Genomic DNA, 23,977 nt, shown 5'->3' with positions numbered 1-23,977 from the left:
ACTAATGTTGTTTGGAGCCGGATAACATCCCACCTCGTGGAGGCGGACGACTATATAACACCAGCGCGAAATGCGTCGTCATTCGCTAGGTGGTATATGGTTCCACTTAATTCAAGGCACTGGCGACAAGCAACCCAAGGACAATGGATTTCTCGTCCAACATGTTCGTAATTATAAAAGAGCCGAAGTCAGTCATTTTACCGTTGGCCTTTTTTTCACTTTTAAGGAATGTGTTCATCCGGGGAATTCAATGATGTTCGAAATATTCCACGACCATGTCCCTACTGACGGCACATTACGCAAGCCAAGCTTTCGGACATGCATCTCGCTCATGACAGTACTTGTGTAAACTTAGTTCTTGACTGTGCCGTCAATTGAATCCAGTTCGCTCTGAACCCTACTGACGGCACATTACATCGTGCAAGCTTTCGGACATGCATCTCGCTCATGACAGTACTTGTGTAAACTTAGTTCTTGACTGTGCCGTCAATTGAATCCAGTATTACTCGCTCTGAATCAACCATGTAATCTACGCTATTAGAAAAATCTGCACCCAAGATTGTCTTCTAAACGTGTATGCTGCACATGCCTGTCGCTTGGGCACATTGAGTACCTTCACAATCCGTCTATTTTCATTCTTCATCCAGCCACCTTTCTCAAGCTTTTCTGAAACGGTTCGAATTCTCTAGGTTCCATCTCAGTTTCAACGGTATCTCTTGTTAATTATCTATCACGCACATTAATCTTCCCCTGTCTATTTTGATTACGACCTGTTTTGAAGCCCGTTTCACTGCGTTTATCGCAACACACTCGGTAGCCGAATTGCATTCCAAAGTTTCATTATATGCGAGTGGTCGGTGCCTGTACATTATTTCTTGAAGTAACCAGGCATGGCATACCCGTAGCATCGGCCCATTCGTGCGTGCCTCGGCGACGGTCTCGAGATCAGTGGCAATCCTGGGTTTATGATCATGATTATGACGCTAGTTCACGATTTGGTTGACCACGCTGAAAGAGAAGGGAACTGTGTCGTTTCAATTCTCTTTGCTGATTGTAAATGTGGGGCGTTATGTGCGTCCATGATGTAAATCTTCTCACAAAAGGGAACTAAAGGGATCGGCCGCTCCATAGAATTCTGCAACCCGTGTTTTCCCAGATCCAGATCACCTTGGTGCATTTTTTAGATTTCTCAAATTTATGAAAGAGAAATATCGTAGTTGTCAGTGCATGTCTTAACCAGTTCATATGGGAAACCAGTTAGAATATGGAGACATCATCCGATCCTCTGAGAGAGAGGCTCGTATGTTAGCGGTGCATCAAAAGTAGTTTCGTTTTATGAAAGATTCAGAATAACTGCAAATTGAACTGAAATAATGAAACGATGAACTGAAAAACTACCGGGTCTAGACGCAGTCGATGCCGTACGTTCTCATGACCAACGCGACAAAATCACCTTGACATTCAGCACAATAGAAGAAAGCAAATATATTATATTTACGAAGGGTGGCAAAAAGATATTCTACTGGCTCGTTTGACGGGATAAACATACATATTTTCGGCCAGACCCAAAAGTACTGTCTTTCATATCAACATCTAGACACCGTCTCACTGCGTTTATCGCAACACACCCGGTAGCCGAATTGCCTTCCAAAGTTTCATTATATGCGAGTGGTCGGTGCCTGTACATTATTTCTTGAAGTAACCAGGCATGGCATACCCGTAGCATCGGCCCATTCGTGCGTGCCTCGGCGACGGTCTCGAGATCAGTGGCAATCCTGGGTTTATGATCATGATTATGACGCTAGTTCACGATTTGGTTGACCACGCTGAAAGAGAAGGGAACTGTGTCGTTTCAATTCTCTTTGCTGATTGTAAATGTGGGGCGTTATGTGCGTCCATGATGTAAATCTTCTCACAAAAGGGAACTAAAGGGATCGGCCGCTCCATAGAATTCTGCAACCCGTGTTTTCCCAGATCCAGATCACCTTGGTGCATTTTTTAGATTTCTCAAATTTATGAAAGAGAAATATCGTAGTTGTCAGTGCATGTCTTAACCAGTTCATATGGGAAACCAGTTAGAATATGGAGACATCATCCGATTCTTCCTCTGAGAGGCTCGTATGTTAGCGGTGCATCAAAAGTAGTTTCGTTTTATGAAAGATTCAGAATAACTGCACATTGAACTGAAATAATGAAACGATGAACTGAAAAACTACCGGGTCTAGACGCAGTCGATGCCGTACGTTCTCATGACCAACGCGACAAAATCACCTTGACATTCAGCACAATAGAAGAAAGCAAATATATTATATTTACGAAGGGTGGCAAAAAGATATTCTACTGGCTCGTTTGACGGGATAAACATACATATTTTCGGCCAGACCCAAAAGTACTGTCTTTCATATCAACATCTAGACATGTTCACACGTCACTGTTTCCAGACTGCTGATGGCAAGATGAAAACGGAACACCTTAATATGTAATCGCTTAATATGTAATCGTCTGAAGCAATTGAACACACTTACACAAAGACACCAAAGAACCAGTTGGGTACTCTCAACCGCCGCATGAAACTTCATTGTATTCCATTTATACCGGTTCTCGCGTCCCAGTTTTCTACACAATGCCAACTATTATCACGACTCTCGCTAAACGCCTCTCGGTCTGAATGAGATTCTACTAATTTGGTTCCGTAAACGTCCTTCAGAATTTCCTCCAATCATGCCTAATTTGCTCCGGTTTTTGACATCTTCTCAATTAGCAGAGTATATAACATATGTATGGCCACCTATCTTGCGCCGCGCTGGTGTCGTGTATGTTTTGACGACATTTTCTGGCACGATGCTATGATTGCCAAGCTAACAATGCACTCCTGTCCCGGGCCCGCAAGGTCCTTAGAAATTTTCTTCAACAATGTGATCAGTCACCCCACATTGTACTTGCCATAGTACCAGCCGTATGAATGGCCATCTCTCATGCTCTACAACGGTATTCTTGGTGCCCTAATGGATTTTTGTGCAGAGCTAAGACGCTGATTTAACATGGCTTGGTGGAATGAGAACTGCTCTACAAGCCGCCCAATTCTCTCTATTGACTCCGCAAGTTCCCTGCAGTCGTTCCCCAATGTTTAGTCCAGACCCTCACATTGTCTCTGCCTTTTGACAATGAATTTCTGTGTAACAAAAATAATGAATAAAAAGTCCTCATTCAGTTGTATTACCATACCACTCAAAAGGAGCACGAGGACTAAGATACTGACCAGTGCTAGACAGAAGCATTCGAAATTCCAGGGCCGGGCTCGCAACACCGACTTTCCTATCTGTCTCCTATTTTGAGTACCGAGGTACGCCTTTCACGCTAGTTAACCTGCAGTCTACGAAAACACATTTCGCTTATCCCGGAATATCGCTTGCGCCAAATTTCATATTCCTGCATACGGTTTCCTGGCCATACTCGTGTGCTGTATTGTTTAGGTATTTAATCCTTGGGACACAAACAACATCACGAGTGATTCGCCCACCAAGAAGGATGAACCAATTCATCATTGGACAGAATTTTAAAATGCGGTTCAACCCACAATCCAGTTGAAAAAGACCAGTATACTCATGAGATATGTCTAGGTTCAGCTGAGTCCCCCGGTAACATGAAGTTAATGTGCAAATGCGCATATGTATATCAGTCGTGAATTCCAGTTTCAACCGAAACCTGAATACGAATCCCGGCAAGCTCTAGGCCCGTCAAACACCGAATAAATTCAGCGAATGCCAATCAGTGTTCAAGCACGGCATAGAAGCACAACCGAATGTTATCAGCGTTCAGGACGATCGAGGTAGATGGGTGTTGACGAACGCGCATTGGACAGCCTGGATCAATCACAGGTAGTTTCTCTTAAACTAGCGCAGGGCCGTAGTAAGTGCAGCAATCGCCCGCAGGCGCTTTTTTGGAATAAAGCTGGTGCGTACCATTATCAGCACGTTCTCTCTGACACCAGCTACTGGAAAGGCAACAGCGGTTGATGGTGATAATCTGGCATAAACGATGGGTAAATTCTGTCTGTAATCGAACCAATCAGATTGCCGCTTAAGTCGGCGTGTTGGCTGGACTCCCAGACTCTGGTGTTTTGCTTGTATATCGTTAGGTGCCATTGAATCGTCCGAGTGAAACTAATTTCTTACAGTATAAGGAAATGCTTATGTTAAAAACTGCTGACTGCTGATCACATAGAGTCACACCAAGAAACGTTACCGGGAAACAATATATTGTCTTTGGGTTACATATCGCCAGTGACATGCAGCCAGTAGCACCACTTACCAAATTGTGAGTGACGACGTATTTCGTACCGGTGTTATACAGTCGTTAGCCTTCACTGGATAGGATGTTACCGAACAGCATTTCACTCAGTGCACTGTAGAACGTTTCGAATAATGGACTCCACATTTCCCACAAACCTCCTTTGCAGTCTGTGAGTTGACATGTCCAGTCAACCGTGGAACGACTGTTCAGTGCACAATGATTCTGTATGCTGGATCCAAGAAAGATATCTGTGGAACGTGTAAATCAAATGCCACACCGCATACACTTGGTGGAGTTGATCAGTCTCTGATTTATTCGTATGCAATTTCCCATCAACCTTGTTTCAATTGAAAACCAGATTTTTCGCCTGTTTAATGAGACCTCGAACGGGAGAGCGATAGTGATCTATTGAAGAGTTATCATGGGCCTTGGAAGTAGCAGTGTAGCAGTACATTATCAGGTTTTCAGTGTCTTAAGAAAGCAGTTGCAAAACCCGAAAGATATATATAACCGGCGTGATTGTTAGTCGAACGGACACAGTCCTGACGACATCATCTAAGCATCCAATGAGGTTGTGACTGGCTGAATGAAAGCTTATTCAAATTCGACGGGGCCAAGTTTGATTATGTGTCGCTAGTCCAGTTAAAGTGAACAAGAAAATAAAGAGTAGCGTGTATGAGTCGACAGACGACCCGATAAATGTCCTAACTGCGTTGATTAACCGGCTCATTATTATTCGTCCTCTGAATATATCGTCGAATAGTGCGTCAGATTTGTGAAAGCGTCTTGATGAGTCCGTCAGATCCCAGAACAAGTAGGCCTTTACCTCAATTCCTTCAGTTTATAACGACCGATTTCGTGACCGCTCTTTTTTGATGAAAAATACAACACATGTCTTGTATGCCTGGTATAACACGATACGGACCAGATGCAATTCATTTTGTTTTTGCCAAATCACACAACTTAGTGCATATCCGTTAGGAGCACACGTTGCGGACTGACTCGATGATGGCTTCGGACTCGTAACCGGCTTTGCACAGCTCCATTAGATTTGCCGTGTGCTGAGGTATCACTGGGACCTGAAGACAGAGAGATAACAGAATCTCAGGTAGGAAATCAGTCCAGGCATTCACACGAAATACTCACCACGCAAACGAAAGACCGAGGATCACACATGTCCAAAACGGGTTTGAACCGATGCCTACGAATGCTTCCGTACAAACAACAATATGTCCACAAAAGATTCATCATGGGGTCCACCAACAGAATTCAGTATTCTCGAGAAAATGTGGCCATTATGACGGGGATGATTGTCTGTGAAGCATACTGAAGGTCGAGCCAATTGTGCGCGGGGAATCACAAACGTATACATGAGAGGAGTTGATGAACATGGGCATATGTGAATTTTGGGCATTTGGAAGCGTCCTGAAATACACTCCTTTTCTGTTAGCAGAGAACACACAATCGTATTCAGCTGCGTAGAAGATTATTAAAACTGCGTGAACTCCAGGAAACAAACAGTCGTTCCTCCAAATTGTTCGAGTTGATTGAATATACCAGTAACTTTCCCCAGAAATGCTGATCAAAAGGTGCCTCATTACACTACCTAACACTGTTGAACAAACAGACCATTCGTCACGACTGTCCGGATTCACATACGAAAACATCAATCGCACTGACTTGATGGTCGGTTTAGGCTGGCTAAGTCTCGTTCATGCGAGGGCGAGTAACCGAGCGTGTTCGTCGGGCTGAACCGAACTGAACTGAACTGGAATGGAATGAACTGTTCTGAAATGAACTGAACTAAACTAAACTGAAGTGAACTGAACTGAACTGAACTGAACTGAACTGAACTGAAATGAAATGAACGGTTTTCAGTAAACTTCATTTAGCTGCTGTTGATCTTAATATATCGACGTGCTCATTCCGAGTTATAGGAGAACTTATTCCAGATCTCTTGCGGTTGTTTAATATTCTAAATAAATTACATCACATTCCGCGTTTTATGATTCGCCCGTATGATAACTTTCACAGACAAAAGGACGCTTCGGACACTTGGAATAATCACGAGTTCACTGCAAGTGATAGTAGATCATTACACTTCGTATTATTTGTAACTTCGATTATGCTACATCACCTTCCGAATTCTATGATTCGCCCTGAGATTTCCTGTCGTAACTGTCGTTTGATGGACGTTTAATCAGGCGTTCTATGGACTGACGCATGTCTTAAGTGACCCCAAGGGTGACTGCACTGGCAAATAAGGTAGACGCACATTTTTCGCACTGGTTCGTGTGCACCACGAAGTCAACCCACCTGCTGAATTGTGAAGCAATGTTTCTGGAATTGGTCGAATACTTTATTGAAACACATGAGCTCATCCCTCTTGGATAAGCTTTTTACCGTTGGCTTATGGTGGGTTGCCATATACATGACGATGTCGTGAAACGTTTCCCTGACGATGTGGCGAAGCTGAAAAATGCAAGAGGAATAGCTGCGGGGTATTATTGATCGACTATAAAATATATATGCCAGTCCTAATCAGACCACATTTAATTTTCGGGTGGCTTCAAAAAACGGACGCAAAAATACTAGGCTGATTACTGTTCACCTGCTACCGAGCATACGTAATCTTCACTAAACAAATCAATTCTTCCTTATAAAGATATTTTTTTATCGTGCAACCGGATGTTGTTCTCGGATGATTTGTGTAAGAGAAGGAAATACAAACCTGAAGTGCGCGGTAAAGATTTCGATAACAAGTCTCGTATACTTCCGCGGTCGTGGCCTCCATCAGGCGTCGAGACCTTGATAACAAATGCACCCGAGAAGAGGGTTTTCTGTCTACAACCTTCGGCTAGAACGAAGAAAACAATTGAAAAACACATACCGTTACCAGGAGCTCTCTCAATGCTGACTGGGGAATTGTCTTCCTAGACCATTCAGTATTGAAGTGTATGTATGTATGTATGTATGTATGTATGTATGTATGTATGTATGTATGTATGTATGTATGTATGTATGTATGTATGTATGTATGTATGTATGTATGTATGTATGTATGTATGTATGTATGTATGTATGTATGTATGTATGTATGTATGTATGTATGTATGTATGTATGTATGTATGTATGTATGTATGTATGTATGTATGTATGTATGTATGTATGTATGTATGTATGTATGTATGTATGTATGTATGTATGTATGTATGTATGTATGTATGTATGTATGTATGTATGTATGTATGTATGTATGTATGTATGTATGTATGTATGTATGTATGTATGTATGTATGTATGTATGTATGTATGTATGTATGTATGTATGTATGTATGTATGTATGTATGTATGTATGTATGTATGTATGTATGTATGTATGTATGTATGTATGTATGTATGTATGTATGTATGTATGTATGTATGTATGTATGTATGTATGTATGTATGTATGTATGTATGTATGTATGTATGTATGTATGTATGTATGTATGTATGTATGTATGTATGTATGTATGTATGTATGTATGTATGTATGTATGTATGTATGTATGTATGTATGTATGTATGTATGTATGTATGTATGTATGTATGTATGTATGTATGTATGTATGTATGTATGTATGTATGTATGTATGTATGTATGTATGTATGTATGTATGTATGTATGTATGTATGTATGTATGTATGTATGTATGTATGTATGTATGTATGTATGTATGTATGTATGTATGTATGTATGTATGTATGTATGTATGTATGTATGTATGTATGTATGTATGTATGTATGTATGTATGTATGTATGTATGCATGTTTAAATGTATGTGCGTATGTATGTATGTATAAGTCATTCTAGCAGAGAAGCTAATAGGTATCTGACAGAGCGGGTGATTCAGCGTTCAGATCTGTGCACTAATCTCCCTTGTTCTCACTGTCGAGAAAGTGGTGGCATCACCGATAGCCGAAGGCTGGCATTGGTCGGTGTAGTAATCATTTGGTTCTCTAAACATATAATGGCGTAATTCATGACTGTTCCAATAGACAATTCAAAATATTGAATATGGCGCTGAACACATACTGCTATTGCCTCATCATTCCAGTGCAATAGTAGATCATAATGACCTTGGAACTTTCCAACTGGGAGTCTTCCCATCGTCTGAAATGAACAATTAACAGATGCTTATCAGTGTATTATCAACTCTGATACCCTCTCTTTCCATAAAAAGAAGAAGTCTACAGTGCAACCGTGGTTCTACACATAGCTACCACGTGCTCGTGGTGAAGGATCCGTTTGATCAATCACTATTAATTCATGATTTTTCTCAGACACTGGTGTACAGCATTGATGTTCAGCGAATCACTAAGATGTGCATCTAAGTTTGCTTGTTCAGGTTACTGAGGGAATTCAAAAATGCACCGCCTAGTAACAGCGGATGCAACCAAAGCGCACTATTCGATTTGCCGGCGTACATTTTGAATGTGCATTTGGTAGAACTCACTAGTTCGGGAAGCAGTGAACGTGCTTTTTTTGTTGCCCAACAGCCACTAAAATCCGCATAAAGTATTGTGATGGTTAAATCATGCGTTTTTACATTATAGGATTATAAAATGCACGAGCTGATTTCATCGTTGTTTTTTTATCGGAGGAATTCCTGTACCCACACACACTATTCGGCAGAAAGTACAAATACGCAGTTTACCGCTGATGTGAACATCAAAGTGGGTCTAAAGTTTCCATGGAGCTTGAACTTCTGACTGAATGGTGTAACTCGGCTAGATAGTGCGCTAAAGACATCGTCAATTTTCATAAAGTTTAATCTTGAATGGCACCAAAATGATATTGTGACGTGCTTATATCGATCGATTGCACCCTTGTTATTGTGCACTTTCACTTTTTACCGCCAAGCAGAATTTCTCGTTCGATTGAATATTTCACCGTTTCAGTTAAGCCAACCTGTGCTGAGAAAGCGAGAAGGCTCCTATAGATGTCCGTTTTTTATTGGGAGTCAGAAGCAGTGCACATCCGACTGCAACAGGGAATGACGAACCGGTGACCTTCCGGCCAATGGTTGAATAGCACAAGGGATTGATCAGCAGTGCGATTGGCCTTTCATTAGACAGCACCCAGCGTCACAGCACTAATCGTTCAACGACGGAAGACCATATCACGTGGCTACAAATTCACTGGCTCCTCGAGTGGTCAGTTCTCAGATGAAAGTTTAGTCGTCGTGTCAATCTATTCTTGCCCTGAGTTACTCGTGGATTATTTATGTAGATTTGGGTTCTTTTTGTACCATACCAGATGGGTACAGAGCACAATGTATCCAACGCGATTACTCTGTTATCCGAAAATGGACAATAGCCAGGATTGCATATCTGGATAACTGGACTGGCTGACTTGGAGAACGTCTTCTATGGTACATGAGGTACCTAACCAACCATATTTGACATTACCGTTACATTTCTAAGGTAACGAAATGCAACTCTCATCTCGACGAATACACTCATTTACATAACGCTGGTTTTCCAAAAGTGACGCAACTGAATCTCTCCGTGACAGTTTATGACTCACCGTCTCACCGTACTTCATCACATGGCTATCTTTCGTTCTCTTTTTTACCTCCTCGTACTGTTGATCCAGTGTACGCTTTTTCAAGTCATTCTGCTCGTGGGTGAGTAATAATGACAAAGGGAGGTTACGTGAAATTGATCCAATGTAGTGAAAGCACTAGAGTTAAGACAACCGAGTTAAGGAACGACACATACTACTGATACACCAGTGAAAACTCCACTGTTCCAGCACACCATACACATATAACTCAACATTTCCATAGAATTCTTAATTTCCTTCTACCATGTCAAATTCTGATTACCTATTGGTTTTTGGCAATCCGGAGTGGGCATGGATTACAACACTCCGCTCGGCGGGCAGTAATTGGACATGCACAACACATGACTCAGCCAAATTTGCTTGCAATGCTGGATGAATTTCTTGAAAGGATCTATCGTATGCTAGGACAATATGCAACGGCGACTCATTCGTTATTAGGCAGCGTACGCGAGAATGTATAAAGACTCAAATGGCGATAACATGACAAAGGAATACACCCAAATATGCCGCACGCTGTGTTTTGTACATCATTTCGACGGACTTGTTGAGAAGAAAGCGTTCGGGAAGTGCATCATCATCATCATCATCATCATCATCATCATCATCATCACGAGCATCAGCATACTCTTTAGCGAATCATATTTGACGAAACCTAAAGGAGTGCGCCTCACTGTTGATGTTTACAAAGTAGAAAGCCATGGGTTTGTCTCAATAATCCTTATAGCTGGAGCTGTGTCTCGTACATCCGAACAGCTCGGCTGTTCCGGTCCGAAGAAAACGAGCTGAAAGTTTGTTTCTTTTTGTTGGCCTTCCAAGTTTGTTTGTCTTGCTTTGCACAGTGGTTTTCTTCCTGGTAAAACCACTGAAAGAGTACTTTTCAACCTGAGGGTCAAATGGTATGGTATTTGTCAGAACTGTGTATACACTATATAATCCACTCTGTTTAGTTATTCACTGTAACAGCCATATGGGTCCTTTCAAATAAAGTGTCCCTTGCGTGTAAGAGCAAATAGCACACCTATTTGGGAATAGGGACCAGAGTTCGACTGTAAAAATGTCTGCTCCCTCCACTGCTTTGAAAAGGGGTAGTACAAAACATCAGACTATAGTATGCTGAAACCGTGAGAGACTTGTTTCATGCCGCTGGAGACTCTGTTCAACTCCCACTGTATAGTCCTTCATCTGATGCCCCTAAACTATGCGTCCAAAAAGTGGAGCTGTTCAATCATCGGTTTACCAGTCAGGTGCATATGCTTCTTGCGTACCATCCTAGTCTTTTGCTTGTAACGTTTGTTCGCTGCGGCGGGAGAGGCTTCAGGATGGTCAGTCAGTCATCAAGGGATCAAAGTGTGGGCTGTGTGGGCTCTGTCAAACTAGCTCGGTTGCAGGGATGACTTTTTTCCCGGATCCGGTGACGAGCAGGTGCAGGCAGGTGCACACCCGAACTTAAACTGAGGTCCTAATAAGTCGCCCGTTTCCGAAGCCCTACACCTGACTTTGGTGGACAATTATCCGTGGATCTAAGATATCGAAGCATGCTTTTATTACAACACAACGGTTTCAGCTAAATGTTTAACGGTCGATTAATGATTATCAATGAAAGTATCTTTTGTGAAACTAAATGTTTACTCGTATGGCTGACCACTCAAACCATCGCAAGAGACTGCTTGAATGGACAGCTAACAAACCCTACCCCAAGAAATTAATAAAACAAACAAATCTATGGGGTATGTCTCATTGTGAAGTCTTAGTATAACTTTGGTTGAACAGTCCTGTTGAAATTTTATCAGAGATTGTGTAGTCCTGTTTGGACAATGTCTTCAAATAAAAGAAAATAGTGCGAACTTTATGCATCAAATAAAATAAGATGTAATTTTACACTTTCGGGTGCAAGATATATTCACGCTTAATGGGTAACTGAAGGTATAATGAAAGGCGTCTAGTTTAGTGGACACTTTGAGCCAGATATTTAAGATGGGGCTGCTGTTCGATAGAAGGGATAGACGTGATATCCTGTTTGAAAGTAGAGATTTATGATACAGGTATAAAGTCAGCAAATAATATATCAGACTCTACTAGATACGCAAAAATTCCAGTAGCGTGGATAGGCCAAGGAGGTGGAATTGACTCCTTTCTCTACGTTTTGGCGATTACATTGTCTGTCGGATTGTCGAAATCATTGGTCAATGTATAGTTGCGTGGAATAATTTCATATAACTCCCGGTTCACTGCAACCCAGAGAAGAAAAGAAAGCGTTCGGGAAGTGCATCATCATCATCATCATCATCATCATCATCATCATCACGAGCATCAGCATACTCTTTAGCATAAGTGTTTTCGGCTAATAAAAGCATCGCTAGAAGTGAGACAACCGAAATATTTATTTAGGCATACTACTGATGAATCACAGAGAACCTCGCTGTGCCAGTAAACGATACTATACACACGTTGAGAATTTGATGCTCTAGGGCAATCATCATCATCACTATAATCGTCATCCTCATTGCCATCATAATCATCACCATCATCATCATTATTTTCTGCAACCATGTACAACGTTAACGCTCCCCTGCGTGCATTAAAAGTCTATTTGAAGCCCGATTCAAAAGAAAGCCATCAAATTTATGGCACACCACAATCATTTCAATGCGACTACAGCCCAAGACACTCACTTAGGCGATCGGAATCATAAATGACAACAACAATAACTTGACCAACGTCGACACAGAGGCACTCTTTGCAGCGACTGTAACTGCGACAGTGGGAATCGGGCGCTCTTCAAAGACACAAGCCTCCACTGTCACCCAAGGATTAACACTTACTGGGGCAATATGGCTAACTCTTTAGAAACAAACAATGTATGGTTGAGATAATCAAATGGACTACCATCGCCCAATCAAATGGACTACCGTCGCCCGTTACCTACCACAGTACTGCAACAGTTGTGATAAAACTCACGTATTCCGAATCCGTAATCCAAGCATACGAGTACTCGGTCGCTAGACAAACACCGATTCGCTTGTCATTACAAAAAACAGAGAGGCTTTCTTCATTTTCGTTGGCAGATGTTGTCGCGTAGACTGCAATTTTGGAGGGTTGAAACAAGAGAACAAATGGATCACTGTAAACAAAAGCTTGAAATAATAAGTTATATCATCGACTAACTGATACTGTGACTCACAAAATTCGTGAAGCTCCGAGAATTCGAAAAACATTATCAGATCAGAAGATCGCTAAAAAATCTTCGACTGAATACCATGGTTTTCATGCTGCTTGAATGCCATGGTTTTCATGCTGCTTGGGGTCAGTCAGAAAGGTGCAGCCCTAGAAATTTCCTCAAATTACACTATTACGTAGATATACACTGACAAAACTCCCACCAGAAGAGATCACGTACGAGAACCTCTCAAATGTAGTCACGTCGTTGGCATCATACCTGTTGTTTGATCGATGGAAGTGTAATTTTTATAAAAGATTCACGATCGATTCATTATTTAGAAGTACGCTATTTACGTGGAATTGGTGATTGTTGCAATGGAAACCGAAATGTCACAGGTGATGCACCGATATCACAGAGACCACTTCTAACCAGCGGAAGCTAGTTCAGCAGCAAAAGTGACATTAATCGTTGAAGGTTGGATTTTGTTCACTATCCGGGTAGAAGCTTCTTGCAGATGGACAGGGGCTACCTCAATTCCAAGATCGCAGGAGAACAAGCTTAAATCATGATTAGAAATTCGATTTTTTCGATTTTTGTGTTGTGCAGTGGGTTGTTTCAGCCATATGTGACGAAAATTCTGAATGTTAGTTAAAAGGATCTCTACGAGAGCCTGCCAAAAAATACGTCACTTACTTCCTACATCTGCGGGAAGAAGATCGCGAAACAGAGAACCAGAGTAGCAAGCATCCATGTAAAACACCAATTTGTTGTACCTTTTGTTTAAATACATGTTGCCCAGGATATCATTCAATTTCACCGCATGAAGCTGTAGCAAGTCAAAAAAAGTTTGCGTGAGATCGAAAGATTATACCTGAACGAGTTTTGCGTTTTTGGAAATACCTTCCACCAGGGTCGGTAGAAGGACTACATTTGAAGGCGTCCTATTTAATCTCGATTAACTGAGAGCCCATTACCCTGTTTGTTGTCCTTGTTTTCTTGGAATATCACTGCCATCATGTCCTCTAAGATGTTAGTCAGCTATCCTGGGGTCGTGCAGAAAAAATATTTTGAAAGAGCACGCAAGGAACAAGGAGCATGCAGTCACAAATTCAGAATAATAATGGGTTGCCGGTTTGAACGAGTGAATTTCATAGCATTCCAGGTGTCAACTTCACGGCCGGTTTTAACCATTTTCTCATCTCATTCACCGTGGTGGACTTGAATATGTTTGGTTGCACATTAAGAGTGACTACAACGATCATGAATACGCTCTGTACAAAGTGTCCGTATTAGTGTCAGTGTTGCCTTAATACAACGAATTACAGCATATACTTGTAGTGCCTAGCCGTGGACTGCATGCCCTCTAGTAAGTCAAGACAATCTGTGGAGGGAATCCTGGATTTAATCATGTTTTAAGCAAATTTGGTGTGATTTCCATTGAATTGAAAAATCCCAAATGTAATCTCACTACTAATACACTGTAATTAGTAGCGAGGAAACAATAATCCACATAGTGAATGGATTTCCTATATGAGATGTCACTCCTGGAGTAAGTCACTAGTGATGTGTTCCCCTTGACTGATGGATGAGCGACGCAATATCCCGACTAACTGCGGACAAATCAGGTTGTTTGTTGATCGCCCCTTGCCCAAAGGTTAAATTGTGCAATTACAAAGTGCCCCGCTGATGATTCCTAATAATAATGCAGCAAGTTTACATTGATTTTCGGTTTTCTTATCAAAAACTGATTTCTCATACATAGTATACGGGGACCTATTTGTACTACCAAATATTAGCGCTGTTTCTCGAGAAGTAATAAGAGCATCTTACCTTCGTATCATCTACGCGTCATGAGTGACCTTATACGACCAGCTACTTTGTTTGTCCTCAACAGCTTAAATGGATCAACCGCGAAATCATGTGAGTGGGGCGAGCTTGAACTTATTAAAGTGAAATCTATATAATGTTACCAATACAGCACCTTGGCGAGGCCTGCCAAACTTGACGGGAAAAGACGCCCGAACGTCGTTGCATTTTTCCATCATTTGGTGGATGTGTAGTCCAGGTGTAACAGTATGCTCTCTTTTATAAAGAACCACGGGTGGGATTGTTGCATTTCAATCCGTTTACAATTAAGTCTGCTTTTGAAAAGCTGTGTGTGTGGTTACCAGAATTATCAAAACTTACATCTTCTTCGGGGAAGTTGATATAGTAACGCGTACCATGGCCAGTGAAATAAATGAAAACGTTGTCATCAGGACCGCTGCAAGTGAATGGGAAGGTTAAGATAGTTAAGGTGGTGCCCTCGCGCATAGAAAATCAAAACAGTTAGGCCCGGGAACGGAAATTCGATTGTAATATTCCCGAAAAATATGGATTTGTTACAAGTTGCAGAAGCCTGGTTGTAACGTAAACGGCCTGTCATTAAGGAAATCAGAATGGTATAAAAAGTTCCACTGTTCATTTCTGTCCATGACAAAATATGTTTAACTTTGAGTAATTCCTGTACGGCTGAGCACTTAACACGTTGAGCACGCTGAGCACTTAACACGAATGTTTGCAACACGCTACTGGATATAATCGGCAAATACCGTAACTTGCAATACTGTGCTATTTACATGGAATATGGGAATAGAAAATTGATTTTTGGAACGCCTGTTTGTTTGCTGTTGTATCACGTGATATAGTAGCTCACTTGGCTTTTATTATACGAACGTGATTGAAGGCAGTTATCCACTTTGGCTAGTTTTATCATCTTGAAATTGGAATGGTGATACTCAGCCATTCCAAATCACGCTCTCAGCAGCATAATGAAACCGGTTTATAAAAATATCCCCACGGTGTATTCACCACTGAGGAACCATATTATCATCGAGGTGAGACAAACCTGTATTTCGAACACGGACATTCACGAAGCCATACGTTCCGCTTGTTGGTCGTTAAACAAGTGAATGCTCATCTGTTTTCTGATCCTTCTGGTCAGTTACCAAATGATCCCTCGCCAAATGAAGTGACATCATGGGTGAATGAACCGGTCGGTAGTTTCATACCTGTCTGATACTATGTATTGACCAAGAGAGTGCTCATCTTTCCGCTGAATCCACAGAATATTCCCAACGACATATTCTGCCCGAAAATGTAGTTGTTGCATAAATTCTGCATTCCAAGAACTCGAGTATTTTCTGTTTGGGGACAATTTGTTCATGGTATGATTGATCTGTTACCCATTTTCTCTTGTGCCACGATCTCCTTCCCCACATTTGATTGGATATCAAGCCGAAATTTAGGATTGGAAGTTCATTTTGATTGGATTTTTCAGATTTGGTATAGTGTGTTTGAGTGGAAGCTCTTTCCGTTTATAACATTGTTTTCATTTTGCAAGGGAATTTATCACCCTTGATTACTTATTATAAAGATTATCTTCATTTCCCTATCTCAACAAACTACGAATCGGTTAACACGCACAAAAAGCGGGCGATCACTATTGTGCGGTAATTCCGAATCCATAAAATGAACAACTGACAGGATGAGAGATTTATGATGCACAAGTGAATAAATGTTTTCTTGATATTCTGACTTGAATCTGTAAGGCAACGCATCACCTCTCGTCATATCCGAGTCAATTATCCGTGGAAAGATTCTTAAAAGATAAACTGTGACGCTACCAATCTACATATAAAAGCTGAGAGTATTGCCGGTGAATTGCGATAGGATATTGAGGGACTGCTATTCAGCCAATTGATAGGACTGTAAATGAACTTGGATTTCCACCATTGTTTTTTATGTTTGGGATGACAATGATCAAAAAACGCTTACTGGACTTGAACAAACCAAGGTCGACCGAACCCAAGGTGTAAAAGACGGGACAGATATTTGATTATTCACAACTGAGCCTACCTGAATATTTTCGAAACCTGTTAACCATAGTGATTGATATCTATGATTTAATAACAATCCATAGTCTCGAATTGATAAACAGGGTTTCTCTTGGAGTTTTGACTACCTTCTGGGAGCTTTGCTTAAAGATGTTAGATAGCATATGACTTACGAGATTTCTAAACACGCGTTTCGCAAATACGAAAACGCTAACCTTAATCACTGGAATTCTGGCTGCGATCAACAAATGCTTCAACAATGTCTACTTCCGCGCAAAATCACCTTTTCAACACCTTCTTCCCTTCCTTTTCAAGTTTCTCATCGCCTTCCAGTACCTTCCTGAAAATATCAGGTTTGACGTCCTGAAAGAGATTAAAACAAATATTCACTTATTTCCCCACACTTATTTTAACGGCAGTATCCACGGATTTACAGTCCAGCAAATTAAGAGAAATCTGCGCCCTACTGTCTACTTTCACTCAGATTACTTTCACGACAGTCGCTGAATGATGAAAACATAACAACTGATTGTTGGTGAGTTGGCCGAGCATGGCAGTTGAATCAGGCAGGTTGCAAAGACGATCTATGATTGAAACAAATAACCAATCATGATTCAGTGTCCATCAAATGCTGTTTGCTAATGGCGAATCAGGGAGGTACCACAATTTCCAGACGATAGTCGACGTATATGCTTCCTGAACGACGCTGCACTACTGGCAGTGCATTTGACAAAAAGTTCAGAGCAAAAAAGTAGCTTTGAAAATACCGTTATTACACTGGTCTCACTTAACCGAACGCACCCAGAATTCCACATTCCGTCGTGGGCTGCTTGAGAGTTCACTATCACCTTATGATTAGTGTTCGTTCAAGTAAATTTAGCGTTCTCTATTATAGTAAGTCTGGTTAGTCTGACCTAAGGTTGCTATTGTGTTTTTGTATGCAGTGTCATGTTACTTGTTCCTTGTGTTACACAGTAAACAAATTCATTTATTTGCTGAGCATGGGCATACTTTTCCACGGTAGTCAATTACCACACCCTTGTAAACATCTTCGTGCTCGTAGTCATTGAAAACTTGGCCTGGAAACGGATTTCTGAGGTAAAAGAGATGAGAAGGAGCAGTGAACTTTTCACAAATAATGACATGCAGTTCGAATGGAAAGACATGACAAAAAAGCGTGTGAGTTTGGTTTCCGGTCCTGTACTTGAATTAATTTACACGCCGATAAGTGCACTATGGGGCACACGCTAGATTTAGTTTTACCTGATTTATAGATCCTCTTTATGTAGAAAACATAGAACATCATAAATGTTGCGTGAAAGAAATAACTTTTATGTAAATATACAGCCAAACACCACTAGCAAAATATCATATGATCATATCCTCACCCAGTGCCCTCGAATGTATTTCGATTGAGCAGTGAACGTCTTACGACTATTACAAACTAGAAGCACAAACCAATTTTCCACGGCAGTAGATGTTTTGCTCCACTGGTTCCAGCAACCGGCTGTACTGCAAAATGTTGAGACTTCTAGGTCGTCCGGTTAGTACTTGATCCAAATCATCGGCCAGCTTTTGCATTCAAACGATATATTGATTTCGATGTCATTAGTTTCAGACTACTGAAAATGAAGGGTAGTGAAGACTTGCTATTGATCAGAATACTGAGAATCCAAACGAAGTAAAAATTTGCTATTACCGGCGAAGAATTACCACAATCATGATTATTATAAATGAAATTAACGGCTCAAAATGGGACAATTTAAAGCCAAATAGTGACAACCGATTTCTACAGTTTAATTACTATCGAATGGGAAACATTGCACGTGATAGTTACTTGGGATTTTTTGCAATATCGTCGTAGGCGAAGGTAATTATATTCTCCGCTGGAATTTTGTTTGCACGCAAGACGTGATATGCGTGAAAAACGTTCGCCTGAAGGGAAATATAAATGATAGGTGAGTTAGAGATAACGGACATAGTAGGTACAGAGGCGAAAGCAGGCAGTCGGAATGTCTAGGATCATGCGTACTTGTTTGAGTACCAGTTCTTTCAAAAGCATTCGGATGTATCATCCCAAGCCCAATAATTTGAATGTAACATACTTACGCGTTTTTCAGAAAATTAATAACTTGACTTTGAGCACGGCATCTAACTGGTCAGATACTTGGCTGCTGCGGGGTTGAAATACTTTGTTTGGGATTTTGAATCGTGATTTTATATTTTATCCGGAGAGTCCTTAATGTATAATGAGTGTGGTACGTTCAAAGTTGTTGTAAATAATGTTTCGATGCACTGGGCTTATCAGTTTCTTCGGCCACCATCAATCCTTCGTGGCTTGCACTTCAGGCTTCACAAAATATTTTCGTGATAACCCGTCAAAAATATGTTTTCATATGCCATTGTAGATAATAAATTTCTGCGTCAAACTTGTATTAAAATGGTATATATTCATTGGTAAATTTTATCCCGAAATTGCATTGCTGATCGTTTCGGATGCGAATGGTTAAAAATGTTTGAAAGCGTTGCACATCAATGGCGGGATATTTTCCACGGTCGTCAATATCTCCGTCACCAGAAAAAGCTGTTCACACATGAAATATATGGAGCAATATTTTTCATCACACCACTTGATTATATCTTAAGAATGAAACAGTGATAATTTTTCATCTTGAACTTTGGCATGGGGTTTCACAACATACTCGAACCTCATCAAAATCGACCGATATTTCAAACATAAGGACTTCTACAAACCGTTATGGCGGATTTATTTAGGGAAGGATGAGGAGGGTTCCTTATTGAGTCATCCTCAACTGCACACAGCTCTCCACTTTTGCTGTTCTTTCTTGAGTTTTTCTCCAATAGTCTGGCCCTTGGTGCCTCGTTGAATAATTGACGGAGGTTGGTTATTTCTTGACCAAATGTGTGCTCAGCTTAGAACAGTGATCATCCTAATGACCACAGAAAACACCTTTGGCCTTGGAGGATGTTTCAACCACGACCCTTTAAGATGAACCGAACTCCTAAGGGAAGACAGCAAGTGCTAAACTGCCGCAAACTGCTAGAAGTTTTCCCGTTACTGGCCTGCAGTCTCGCACATTTGGAGTTAAGCTTATTGTGATGGTGCGACGGTTCGCGCACCTCAGCGATCAGTTGAGCTATACTTGGGAGTGTCTCCGTGACACACACAGATTCTCTCATACCAGGTTGGTCAATAGGTTGAATCGATCCATAATTTGGGTTGGATTCATTCTTCTGGCTGTCTGCATAGTGCACCGTTAATCTGGAAATCAAACGGTGTTCAACAATTTGTAACTGCTTACATATTGTCTGCGAACAGAAGACTGCAGTGTAGGACAATCCACCTTACAAATATAGTATCACAGCCGAAATACCAGCTTAGATTGCACGCTTGCACATAATCGCATGTAACATCGGACAGGATTGGTGTCATCAACCCAACTGCTTGTGTGCTGTTTACCGCAGGGCGAGCAAGTAAAAACATGCTACTGCTGAAGCCATCCTTTCTTAAATTTTATATATTCGGTATTCTCACTTTCATCCACGTAGGCACTTTCTTAATAACTGAGGGGTCCGTTTGCCTCTTAGTAGCGTCCGCTGCAATATACGCGTCGAGCTCGGTCGCCACAGCTTTAGAGCTCAGAAAATGTTCTTCAGTTTTTCTGTCAATCTTTACTGCTTGCGCTCTAAAGCAACCCCTACAGCATGCTTGTTTCCTGGACTCACTTTCTGTTTTTTTTTCGAAGTGAGGATTTGAGATCACAACACAGTTGCTGAACTGATCTCTCCATTGGTTTGCGCTGGTTTCTACTTGCGCGCCTCTGGTGATGCGAAAGCCGCTGTTACTGGTTCTGCTAGGGCTGGTGATGTTCTAGGCCACCAAGGCGAATGGCTTCTCGTTGAATGAGTTAAAAGTTACTTCTTCACAACATCTTGGAGAATATCTCTTAAGCAGGATGTCTATTTGTTCTCTCCGCTTACTCTTCAAAAGAATCTAACACTGATGCTTCCGATCTGCATCCCGAGCAATGCTTTCAATCTCTTCGAAGCTTGGATAAGATTGAGAGTACAATATCACTCAACGAACAGTCAGAATTCTGACAAGAAAAAAGAGCACCTCTGTGAGTGGAGTTGCTTTCCTAAATCAGGCTATTTAAACATGCGGGGAAATATTTTGTTGTGGTTCATCTGTTTTATTGGTCTTTTCGGGCGGAAAAAACTGTCTAAAACTACTGATTTGACTTGATGAAGCCCAAATAGAATGTAGCTATAGCCGAGGAATTAGCCTGACGTCCATTGTGATCAGAACGTTTTCTATACCCACTCTACTTTGTATCACAATGGAATTCGAAGACAAGGCCAAAGAGCGGGAAGCAGGATCCCAGTCTGGTAAGGAATGTATAGACCACAGTCTTAAATTTTGTCGATTATCATAACGAGAACATGCCTACAGGGGCTCTACGAACATGGTATCCCTTGAATTCGATGACAACACGTTCGATTTTGTCATTCTTTTCCACAATAGGCAGCCAAACTGGTGGCAATAACATATTGCTCACCGAATCTTAGGAATGGATACAGACACACTCAATATGTGTAACGTATTCTCATAAACCCATGTAAAAAGAACACCAGCGGACGGAGGACTTTAGCTAATGTCGCGTTTCAGATGTTTATTTCAAATACACACTACTTGACCTCACCACGTATTACACAACTAGTTTCTCACATTGCCAAGCCGTAGTATAGGCCTGGCCTACAATCCAATGTCTTTGCTAAGTCAGTGGTGTGTGTTGAGATTACTAAATCCTGGTTTATTCATCAGGGCACTCTAGTCTACGTTACTGCGCAGTCTAGGAGCGTTTCTCTAATATGATGAGGCAAAAGGCTAGATTAGATGATTAGTGGTTGCTTGAAAACCATCAAAGTCCAAGGAATTCTCCTGCATTTTTGAAAGGTCATATTTTCTACTCTCAGGCAATGCTTGCACCCAAAATAACGCAACATAAAACGCTTATGAGTGACGATGTTGTTTTCAGAATGACGTGAAGCGCAGTATATACCTCAGTAAAATTTGTGTTTAATAGGTCCGGAGAATCGACCCTACACAAAGCGAATCTTCGATGTACGACAAGGACATATTGTCGAAAATGAACACAGGCCACTAAATGTGTGTGCATTCTTTGTAGCATCCATGCGCCACCTTTTCCACTGAAAATTCCCATCTGTTTAGGACAACTTTAGTACAAATTTCCACTTTACAACCACTTAGACTCAGGCTTTAGAAAACAAATTCCGTGATTCAAACCATTGAAAAACCCAGTGAAACTTACTTGATGTCGATAATTTAACCAGGAGTCGGAACCAGCCACAAGGACTGCCCAGTTCTTTGACGGCTCGTTGTTAAACATCGATGAGAAATTGTGGAGACCGGTCGCCTTTAAGCATGCAGAACAAGAACGCGATGAGAGGCGAACAACGACGCATCGTACCCTGGCTTACCTGCAGCTTCATCCGCCTGGAATTTTATACTGTACGCCCAACCGTAATCGAACTTTGCCATACAAATGCATGGCGATAGTGTGAAAAAGCTATCAACCACAAATAGAGTAGGTCCGAGGTACAAAGATTTCTCTAACTAAGGCGTCATCGGCAAATTTGATCAGCTTGTTCAATGGCTGATCTTTTGGGCAAGTTTTTTCAACAATATGTGCGCGTTCGTGATTTGTAGAGGTTCGTAGGACAAACGCGGATCCTTTCATTGAGCAAAAATGCGCTCCAGACAGTACAGAGCAGCTAACTGAGTCTTAGAAACGGTTCCACGTAGCACCTGGTGTTGATTCCCCTGTGAATCAACGGTGAACAAGGGTACGTTTCCCTGTTTTCTGACTACACAAGAGTAACATAAATTACACCGGTTTATTATGACACCGTACGTTTTTCTCGGTGCTCGTTCCCCCCTTTTCGTTCCTGTTCAAGGTCTGCGTATCTCTCAGTAACTGCTGTCAATATTTCGTTGCACGGGTGTCACTGCCTGCAAGTTCGTCTCGACTGAAGCTAATTTGAGCGGCCCCTCCGATGAGAATGCGGGCCGACCGGTTGTTGAACCCGGATCCTCCGGACGGCAAGCGAACGCGCTACCAACTAATGCCGACCTGACGCCCGAAATGGCTGATCCTTTTGTATTACCCACGTATCACGCCTGCCAGATAGCTTTTGCTGAACTTTTTGATTTAAACGGACGAAACCGCGCAATCTGACCTGTCACGCGACACGAGCAGCTGCGTCGACGCCGACCGGAAGAGAGTCCCTCACATTCCAAACGTACTGACTCCTGCGCGTCACGGCCAATTCACACTGTCAGACTGCCCCTATATGTATGTCTCTACATCGTTTGGTAATTAATTTTTGTTGCCCCTATAGAAATCCGTGCTGTGAGAGTGACTACTACCTACTCCTGGTGATTGCGTCATTGTTTATTGTACATTTGCTTCATTCATGATGCTTACTAATTCGTTTGTCTGTAGGACTAGTTACTGCCAGTCCTCAATATACGATCTCCTTCCCCATGTCTATCTGCTCTTATTGACTACTGGCTGCGAACTGCGTGTAATCTAATCGTCGCAATCGTCCTGTGAGATCCACAACCGTCCGGATCTTACACCTGGCTTTATACGTACATTTGCATGTGACTTTGATAACACGGCGGATTTTTTGTTTGCAGTAGGTCAGCTTGAATTTTGGCAAGTAAATTGGTCTTGTTGTTTTATCTTCTCAAAAGCTGGGTATTTACTCACTGCGTATATTAATAGTCTGATGACGCTTTAGGTTGACGTATGTCAGTGAAGCCGAAGTTCACGCGAATCTTTGATCCGAGGAATTTACTTTTATCTATGGTTGTAATTTGAATATAATTAAAGGACTTGAAAATAGAAGCATAGAATGGTCTCTCACGCCATTAGAACGATGCTCCGATAATTCTACGCGGTTTGTGATATTTATTTGCAATTTTCG

At 41.4% G+C, this 23,977-nt stretch overlaps 1 protein-coding gene across 1 annotated transcript; it reads right to left on the bottom strand.

The window, feature by feature from the left end:
* Positions 1 to 5,162: 5,162 nt before the first annotated feature.
* On the bottom strand, positions 5,163 to 22,407 carry T265_10113 (hypothetical protein; the record flags this gene model as incomplete). The annotated part of the gene is made up of 12 exons (XM_009176388.1): positions 5,163 to 5,372; positions 6,610 to 6,765; positions 7,025 to 7,150; positions 8,375 to 8,452; positions 9,869 to 9,958; positions 12,866 to 12,987; positions 13,761 to 13,893; positions 15,255 to 15,330; positions 17,226 to 17,305; positions 17,954 to 18,035; positions 18,780 to 18,877; positions 22,297 to 22,407. 12 exons carry the CDS (start codon positions 22,372 to 22,374, stop codon positions 5,271 to 5,273), a joined length of 1,221 nt encoding a protein of 406 aa, XP_009174652.1.
* Positions 22,408 to 23,977: the final 1,570 nt, after the last annotated feature.

Source organism: Opisthorchis viverrini (assembly GCF_000715545.1).
Source record: "Opisthorchis viverrini unplaced genomic scaffold opera_v5_336, whole genome shotgun sequence".
Lineage (NCBI taxonomy): Eukaryota > Metazoa > Platyhelminthes > Trematoda > Opisthorchiida > Opisthorchiidae > Opisthorchis > Opisthorchis viverrini.
The sequence above is the reverse complement of the archived record's forward strand: the minus strand, read 5'-3'. Positions and strand labels throughout refer to the sequence as shown.